The sequence below is a fragment of the Vombatus ursinus genome, unplaced genomic scaffold, assembly GCF_900497805.2.
Source record: "Vombatus ursinus unplaced genomic scaffold, bare-nosed wombat genome assembly UNPS02014772.1, whole genome shotgun sequence".
In the NCBI taxonomy this organism is placed as follows: Eukaryota; Metazoa; Chordata; class Mammalia; order Diprotodontia; family Vombatidae; genus Vombatus; species Vombatus ursinus.
This window is the reverse complement of record NW_020954550.1, coordinates 30,905,624-30,915,603: the sequence shown is the minus strand read 5'-3', so window position 1 is coordinate 30,915,603 and position 9,980 is coordinate 30,905,624. Positions and strand designations below refer to the sequence as shown.

Below are 9,980 nucleotides of genomic sequence, written 5' to 3'. Positions count from 1 at the left end.
CTATCTATCTATCTATCTATCTATCTATCTATCTATCTATCTATCTATCTATCCATCTGTTTTAAAGTTCAGCCTGCTCTTGTGTGTCCTAGAGTCAGCAAAGACCCAGAATTCCAGAGGAGTGAGAAGTACAACTGGTTGGGGAACAGATCAGTCTCAGGGTGCATCTGAGCCCATCTAGGGTTTGTAACTGACTCACCTCCTGGGGCATCTTCTATACTAGGAGCTATCCTGGACTCAAAGCATATCCTCAAGGTTAACTTTGGCCTTTTCAATTCCCTCCTAGTCCTAACCAAATAGCCAGGGTGGCCCAGGATCCATTCTGGTGTCTGGCATGCACTCTGGAAGCCTTGTTCAACATGGAAGCCAAGAAAAGACTCAAAAATTGGTTGTTTCATAAAAACAAACAAAAAATACACACCACAAAACCCCACTATACAAGGAAGTGTTTGGCATTCCCTTGTGAAGAATGATTCATGTTGGACAGGTTTGGTCTGTAGGCAGTCAGCTTGGTTGTTGGTTCAAGTTGGCTAAGATCACAGGGTCAATCTTCACAGGAGCCATTCAGCTTAGCTGTAGTTCATGGACTTGGGTGCTAGGGTCTATTGGAGGACTGAGCCATGAATTGTGAAAAGATAGTCATAAATGCATACCTATTACTGAGAGAAGAACTTCAAGCTGATGTTCTACCTACCTGTGTAGAATTGGGGAGGGAGAAGAGAGAGGGAGAGGGAGAGAAAAAGAGGAGGAAGAGAAGAGGCAGAGAGAGAGAGGAGAAGAAGAGGGAGGGGGAGAGGGGAAAAGAGGAGAAGAGGGAGAGGGAGGGAGGAAGAGAGAAAGAGAATTTATAAAGTTTGTTCTGCCTCTTCATTAAAAGGAAATTAGAGATTTAGATGAATAATTGCTTTCCAGACCACCTAGTGGCAGTTTAGAACATTGTGGCTTTCCTTTCCTTATCTTTTTTTTTTTCTTTTCAAAAACTACACGCAAAGCAGTCATGCCTTCTCTGCTAACTAGAAAGTCCTCAGATGTCCTGCCTCCTGGGGCTCAAACTGGAATTCTGCTAGAGGACATCCTCCCTAGCCCACCCTCTCCTTTCCTACTCCCAATTTAACTAACCTCCTCTTTAGCCTCAGGCAGATTAAAGGTTTCTGAACTATCTAGGGATGACTTTATTTTCCTTTCCCTTGTGTAAAACCAGAAACTTCTCTCCTTTAAGTAAGGGAAGAAGCCTTTGAAAGAATTTTAGACTTTTGGACTTACAGAAAAAAGAATGTTAAAATTCCTTGAGTATTTTAAGTCAAGGATGTGATTATCAGCATGGGAATCATCCAAGCCCCTGGTTTATCTCCTTTCACCTTTTGTACCCTGGTGCCATTTCATTAGTCATTGGTATCTGAGTTAGCTCCACCTCAAATGTTTGATTATTGTTTTCTTATTTGCTAAAGTAGAGACAGCTGGGTAGCACAGTTGATAGAGCATGAGGTCTGGAGTCAGGCAGTTGTTAATTCAAATTCGGTGGCCCTAGACAAGTTACAACCCCTGCCTGCCTCAGTTTCCTCAACTTAAAAAGGGTAATGTAATAGCAACTCTTTCCCGGTGAATCTCAACTGAGATAATTATCTGTACTGTGCTTGGCACCTAGTAGGTGCTTAATAAGTGCTTATTCCTTTCCTTAAAGGTCTTTTAGGAGTGGTTTTAATGAAATAGATTAGGTGCATGAATAATTAGCAACAGTGATTTGTATGTAAATAATTCTAACACCAAAGTCCTTAAAATGTTGTCTCCTAAGTAGGTTAAATGTGCCTCTATGATGTCATTAGCACAATTTTGCCTGCCAGTTTTTTTTAAAAATGTTTTAAATCAGTCACAATATATTAGTTCATCATAATAATATTATGCATTATTATTATTAATGTTAGTTAATATGCAATCTTTAAAAATAGAAAACCTCTGAAACTTTTCATATAACCCTATCACAGAAAATTTATTTATAGTTTATTATTATGGTCACTTATTATTTAAAAACATATTAATAAAATATTATGAAAAATATAGAACAACTTATGATTTGGGAAATTTCCAAGAATTGTGATTTCTTTCTCTTGAATCCCAAAGATAAGATTTGGAATCACTAGAAGCAATAAACCAACTCCTGCTAAAAAATGTTTCACTTTCACATTCCATCAGAAAAATGGAGTAGATATTGTAGATGACCTTTAACCCTTCAACTCATTTGTTTTTTTGAGAGCAAAGACATAAATATTACCTGATATAGGTAAGCCAAATTTTTTTTCAACCTTGGTTTCAAAAACTTTGAAGGGATCACTTTGGAGGCATTCAGCTCAGAGAACAGGAATTAAGAGATGGTAAAGCAGACAGAGGACATAGGTCCTAGGAAAAGCTGGATTTATGCTCAGATGTTGCTTCTCAAGCTGGCTTCCAAAACTCTTCCCTCTCATTTACAAGAAGGTCCTCAAAGATTTCTCTATTTCCAGAGATTTATAGAATCTATGCTCTGCAAATGCCTAGGGGTCCTATACTTTATCAGCCATCACATTTGGAATACATATAATACATCAATACATATAAATTTATAGTAATTCTGTGATTAATTTTGTCAGTCTAAACTACCAACAAGAGTTTGTATTTTAAAAATTTATAAAAGGGATTGTATTATTTTTTGTTTTCAACATTTACTTCCACAAGATTTTGAGTTCCAAATTTTCACCCCATCTCGCCCCTCCCCCCACCCCAAGATGGCATGCATTCTAAATACCCCTTCCCCTAGTCTGCCTTCCCTTCTATCTCTCCCCCCCTTCTCTTATTCCCTTCCCCTTCAATTTTCCTGTAGGGCAGGATGGATTTCTGTATCCCATTTCCTGTATTTCTTATTTCCCAGTTGCATGCGAAAACATTTTTTTTTAAACATGTGTTTGTAAAACTTTGGGTTCCAAATTTTCTCCCTTCCTCCCTCCCCACCCACCCTCATTGAAAAGGCAAGCAACTCAATATAGGTTATACATGTGCAGTTATGCAAAACACTTCCATAGCAGACATGCTATGAAAAACTCTATTTCCCTTAATCCTATCCCTCTCACCCATTTATTCTATTCTTTCTTTTGACCCTGTCCCTCCTCAGAAGTATTTGCTTCTGATTACTCCCCTTCCCAATATGCCCTCCTCTCTATCATTCCCCTACTCTCTTGTCCCCTTCCCCCCCATTTTCCTGTAGGGTAAGAGATTTCCACACCCAATTGAGTGTGTATGTTATAAAAAGGATTGTTTTAGGAAAAGCAGAATTGAGAAACTACCTGCTATCAATTAGGAAAAGGGAGACATTTGGAACTCCAGCCCAAACAAATTTACTTGTTATTCATAAATAAAATCCCAGCCAGTGTGGAACCAGAGGGATCCAAATGAATTGAAGTTTTACCGTGTACATAGCTGAAGAATAGTGGTGTAATCATGTGAGTTAGCATTTATATAGTGTTTTATGGTTGGCAAACTACTTTACAATTCTTATCTCATTTAATCTTTGCAACAATCCTGGGAGGTCAGTGATATTATCCCCATTTTACAGATGAGGAAACCAAAGCTGAGAGACAGTAAAAGATTTGCCCAAGGTGACACAGCTAGTAAGGGTTTTGGTTTTTTGGGGTTTTTTTTTTTTTTTGGTGAGTCAATTGGGGTTGTGACTTGCCCAGAGTCACACAGCTAGTGAGTGTTATATGTCTGAGGCCGCATTTGAACTCAGATCCTCCTGACTCCAGGCCCAGCAGTCTCCCCACTGCACTACCTTGTACTGGAAAGAGCCCTGGATCTGGGCAGTTAGAGACCTGGGATCAGATTCTGGCTTTGCGAATTGCTGCCAGTATGACTTGGGCAGCTAGATGGCACAGTGGATAGAGCACCAGGCCTGGAGTAAGAAGACCTGAGTTCAAATCCAGCTTCAAACACTAGTTGTGTGACCCTGGGCAAGCCACTTAACCCTGTTTGCCTCAGTTTCCCCATCTGTCAAATGAGCTGGAGGAGGAAATGGCAAACTGATTCAGTAATTTTGCCAAGAAATCTTCAAATGGGGTCACAAAGCCATACACAACAGAACAACAACCTGTATGACTTTGGGCATATCATCTGAGCCTCAGTTTCTTTCATCTGCAAATGAAGAGAAAGTTCTAATGATCTTAAGGCCTTTATTAACTCTAAAGGTTTTACTCCTAAACCTCTCTGAGACAGAATTTTACACAGCTACTTGTAACTTGGTGAGGTTGGCCAGGAATTACTGCAGCTCTCATTAATCTTGTCCCTTTTTCATTTTCAGAAAAGGTGGCTATTAAGATCCTGGACAAGACCAAGTTAGACCAGAAAACCCAAAGGCTGCTGTCCCGTGAGATCTCCAGCATGGAAAAACTGCACCACCCCAACATCATCCGCCTTTATGAAGTTGTAGAGACCCTGTCTAAGCTCCACCTGGTGATGGAATATGCTGGAGGCGGAGAGCTCTTTGTGAAGATCAGCACAGAGGGGAAGCTCTCAGAAATAGAAAGCAAGCTCGTTTTCTCCCAGATTGTGTCAGCAGTGAAGCACATGGTAAGCTCAACGTCATAGAGTATCCACGGTACCAGTCTGGCTAGAGTTGCTTGACCAATGGGTAGTCACTACTCACATAGTCTGTAGTTCCCAGCTCTAGCTGGAATGGGCAATGAAGTACTACCAGGGAGGTTACATAACAACGCAAGGTCACACGGACTATATCAGAGGCTGGAATTGAACTCAAGTCCTCTGACTTAGAGACTCATCTTCTTGAATTCAAATCTGGCCTTGGACACTTAGTAGCTGTGTGATCCTGGGCAAGTCATTTAACCCTGTTTGCCTCAGTTTCCTCATCTGAAAAACCATCTGGAGGAAATAGCAAACCACTCCAGTATCCTTGCCAACATAACCCCATATGGGGTCAGAGTGGGCAGACTGAAACTGAACAATAACCTCTAAATCCAAAACCAGTGATCTTTCCATTGGACTATGCTGCTGATGTGATATGCTGAGAACATGCTATTTTTTATAATCTTCAAATCCTAGTCTTCTTTCATCCCTCCTTATCCCTTTGTTGTCGTTCAGTAGTTTTTTTCAGTCACGTCTGATTCTTCATCAACCTAAGATCAGCCAGCATAGGGGTAGTTTGGGAGTGAACACTGGCTGTCTTTCCTCCACAGACAGAGAGATGAGGTTATGGTCAAGGGTTAGTAACGTCTTTAGCCCAGACCGCCATCAGTGGGCTAAGCAGTTACTGGTAGGCCTTTGTATTGGGAATGGAAATTTGGCATGGAGTAGATAAAAAGGAAAACATAAGGAAGGGGTGTGTGTGTGTTGGGGGGGCAGGATTGTAAAATTTGTCACTTAGTGGTGCTGGTTGCCTAACCTTGCTAGGGAATAATAGGTCAGCCCCACCATGGGCACCATGATTGTACTATCTGGTAGCAGTATGTCATCGAGGCAGAAACCCTTCCATGTAACCATGTATGGTTACATAAAGCACCATCCCCTCACTGGCACACCTGAAGAGAGGGAGAGGAAAAACTGGGAGCAGAAGCAGCAGGCACGTGAATGATAGAGGCTAGGGGACAATTAGAGAAGGGCCCATGGTAGAACGCTATAAAGTTGTACTCCTTACTCTTGTCTCTACACCTGTCTCTAAAGAGGAAGGCAAAGAAAAAGAACATCGACCATTTTCCAACAGTCGCTATGGACAAAGCAGTTAATGACTATAAGGTCAGTTTTGGTGCCACAAGTAAAAGCATACAACCTTTAAGAATGGGTGGTCCTTGCAGCTTCTCTAAGGCAGAGGTGTCAAACACACTGGCCCATTCTGTTCTGCATCACTCCACAGTGGGGCCCAACCAGATTGAAATGTAATTGGGAAATATTTAACAAAATAAAGAAAAATAGAACATAATGTTAACTAATATGTAGTTTCTAAGTCAACATGCAGCCTGCAGGAATCCTTATATACATTTTAGTGGCCCGTTTCTATGTGAGTTTGATACTTTGGATCTAAGATGCAGATATGAAGTCAGGGGTCCTTTGGATTCGAGCCAGAAAGTATCTTAGAGATCATTTAGATCAGAGATTCTTCATCTTTTCTTGTGTGTGTTCAGCTTTGAAAGTCTGCAAAGCCTTCTCAGAATGATACTTTTAAATCATAAATCAAAATACAAAGGATTACAAAGGAAATCAATTATGTTTAAATACAATTATCAAAATATTTTAAAAAAAAGTTGACCAATTGCAGGTTAAAAACCAAACATCCTCAGCTTGACAGATGAAGAAATTGAGACCCAGAAAATTAAGAAATTTGTCCGAGCAATGAATAAATTAGGAAAGGTGGGACTGATTATATTCAGGTCATTTAACTCCAAAACCTGTACTGTTTGCACTACACCATATTGACTGTTCCAAGGCTAGAAACAAGGAACAAGGATGGGATGTTGTGTTAGGGGATTGCTAAGCTGTGGCCAGCTTCTTCCAGAAACTGGATTTTACAGTATTTTGGTTGAGGTCAAGAAGGCCTACAGGAATGATGAGCAGAGGAGATTGTATTCCTCCCTGGTCCTGGCTCTAACCCTGGTTCACACTCCATTTTCAATCTTCTTCTGGTAGGGTCTCATGACAAAGGTTAGATAGCTGAAAGTGCAGCCAAAGCGCTCCCTGTACTCTTGGTTATTTTTCCTTTGGAGTGGCTAAAGCAGGAAGGGCTATCAAGCTATAGATTGTTTTGCCAGCAGAAGCAGTTAATGGCTTAAAATTTTGTTTTTTAAATTCAATTCAGCTCCATTCTCTCCCTTCCACCTTCCCCTCTCCTCTGTCAAGAAACCAAGAAAAATAAAACTTTTTACAAATATGTAGAGTCAAGGAAAACAGATTCCCACATCAGCCTTGTCCAAAAAGACAAAAACAAGACAAAAGTATCTCTGTGTGCCTTCTGAGTCTATCACCCTTCTATGTAGAGGTGGGTAGCATTATTTTATCACGAGTCCTGTGGAATTGTGGTTTGTCATTGTGTTGATCAGGTAAAGTGTTTAAATAGGAGATGCATTTTCCCCCTTCAAACCAATTCTTCATCAATGTGTGTCAATATGTAGTTAACCTCTCCGTCTCTGGAAGTATTCAAGCAAAGACTTTATTACAGTCTAGTTCAAGCAGACAGGGACGTTATAATGAGGATTCCTTTTTCGTATGGCTTAGATTAGACAACTCCTGAGGTTCCATCCAATTCTTAAATACTGTCAATTCTGATTCTGTGTAACAAAAAATTAACTTTCCTTTGATAACACAATGCCTGGCTCACAGTAGGAATTTAATAAATATTTATTAGAAAAACAATAAAAATATTTACTGGTTGACTGATTATCCTAAAAAACACATTATGCTGTAATATTTAAATGAATTGCCATAATCATATAAATCTTTATCCAGATGTCTAAATAGAATTATTGAATATTTAGCACAGATTTTTACCTTTTTTTTTAGGTAAAAGTATTTTTACCAGTTTTTTAAATTGATTTTGTCCTTTCTTGCTTCACAGCATGAAAATCAAATTATTCATAGAGATCTGAAGGCAGAAAATGTATTTTATACAAGCAATACCTGTGTGAAGGTGGGTGATTTTGGATTCAGCACAGTAAGCAAAAAAGGTGAAACCTTGAACACTTTCTGTGGGTCTCCTCCATATGCTGCCCCAGAGCTCTTCAGGGATGAAAATTATGTGGGCACTTACGTGGACATCTGGGCCTTGGGGGTCCTCTTATATTTCATGGTGACTGGTACCATGCCATTTCGAGCAGAGACAGTGGCCAAACTGAAGAAGTATATTCTCGATGGGACATACAGTATACCCCCTCATGTCTCTAACCCCTGTCAGAGGCTGATTCGTGGGGTTCTACAGCCAATACCCACAGAAAGGTATGGCATTGACTACATCATGAACAATGAATGGATGCAAGGAGTGTTACACCCCACTCCCTTGGAACCCTTCCAACTAGATCCCAAGTATTTGTCAGAAAAAAGCACACTTAAGGAAGAAGAGAATGAGGTCAAAAACACCTTAGAAAATCTGGGTATAACTGAAGAGCATATTAGAAATAACCAAGGAAGAGATTCCCGCAGTTCCATCACTGGAGTCTACCGTATCATTTTGCACAGAGTCCAAAGAAGACGGGCTTTAGAGAGTGTCCCAATAGTGACCCTGCCAGACCCCAAGGAAGGAGACTCAAAGAAAGTGTCCCGAGTCTACCGGGGCATACGACACACATCCAAATTTTGTTCAATTTTATAAATTGCATTAGACTGTCAATGAATTTAAACATTGTTTTTGGATTTGTTTTTAAATTTTTCCACAAGCAACTTGGGTTATGAAAATTTTCTAATTTTAAATAAACTCAAATGGTAATTTTGTAATCTATTTTTCTTTCAAACTGACAAGGCAATAAACCGCACTCAAATTTTCTGGCTTGCTTGGTTTGGGGGTGTCTTAAGAATGTGATATATGTTATTTATTACTCAGTCTACTTAAGTAGTAGAAAGGACTAACCAGAATCACACTCCTAACTTCTCTTGAGAATTAATGCCCCCAAGAAAAAGTTTCTATTGTGTTAACCAACCCAATGTGATATTGTTCATGGAAGACAATTTGCCAAGCCCTGGTTGATACTTCAAGCAACAGCGGTTATCAGTTTCCATCACTAACGCTGTTAGTTTTCATACTTGAGATATTATAATTGGCTATGACATGTTCCAATTTAGCCTTCCCTAGTTCTGCCTGGTCTTGTGTATGGCCTTGTATTCTATGCTTACTGTGTTGTGTGGTTTGATGTGAAAGTGAATTACCCAATTCATTTTTTCTCAACATTGGCTTCACTATCTGAAATGGCCTATTTAGAAAGTTTCAGCTGTATAAATAAAGATTTCTTGGCCAGGGTAAAAGCTATAATTTAAATGACACTGTGTATCTCTAACTTTAAATAGTTCCTTTGCTTAAATTCCAGGCAGTTCTGAGTAGGTGGCTATCTGCTCTCCAAACTAATTTTCTTCTCAATACTCAAACCTAAACCCAAGGGCTGGAATTCTCCCACACTTGAACTCAGATGCAGGGTTCAGGTGAAATGTGCCAATTCATAGTTCCTACTTTGAGACTGTCACTGTTAGAGGTGGTTTTTACATGTTTAAAAAACTTTTTCAAATCAAATTTTAAAATTTCATTCCCTAACTCCAACATTTGCCTAAATAGGGAAGACATCTATCTCCCTTTCTAACCAAACATGCCTTAAGTTTGCCCTAAGAAGCTGAACTACAGGAGGGATCTGGGTCAGAAATGGTGAAAATGACCTGTTCCCTGGGGATGGGGGGTTGGGGGGAGAGAAAGGGAACCCAAGAGAATTCACTGTTCCATCATCAAATTTGGGGAATTTTCATGGTCTAAAAATCTCACCAGAATACCAGCTACCTCAAAAACAGAGCCCAAATGTCCAACCAAACTAAATCCTAACATAAATATTGAGTCAAATTAGTATCTCCCTTCCTACTCCCATTTTGACTCTTAGAGATTTAGTCCCTTAGGAACAATAGAACACAGTTTTGTGTCACTTCAACTTTGGCCTTGTCAAGAATGGGGCCTGAAGATTAAAAACTGCTGGGTGTGGAAAGTTCAATCATGGTGTGATTACCAGAGGCATTCAAGTTTAATACCACCCTAAAATATATATATTTTTTCTAATGGATTTACTTTTCAGCTTAGAAAAATAAGGAGGAAGCAAAAGGCCCAAAAGAATAAAGGATTTTTAGAGGGAATCACTTGTTCTAGCTACACTTGCATTTTAAGAAAGCAAAAGCCACCAAACTCATATATGCACCTATTTTTAAAAAGAGATTATTAGAATATTATAAAAAAAGATCAGGGGCAGTTAGGTGGCACAGTGGATAGA

The 9,980-nt window shown here is 39.6% G+C and overlaps 1 protein-coding gene across 1 annotated transcript in view; it reads left to right on the top strand.

Moving 5' to 3' along the window:
* The window catches only part of NIM1K (NIM1 serine/threonine protein kinase), a 23,848-nt gene extending 13,868 nt beyond the window's left edge, over positions 1-9,980 (top strand). The window contains exons 2-3 of the mRNA XM_027863559.1: positions 4,325-4,593; positions 7,586-9,980. Coding sequence (XP_027719360.1) covers positions 4,325-4,593; positions 7,586-8,335 — 1,019 coding nt within the window. The 3' untranslated portion in view covers positions 8,336-9,980. The remainder of the gene's footprint in view (positions 1-4,324; positions 4,594-7,585) is intronic.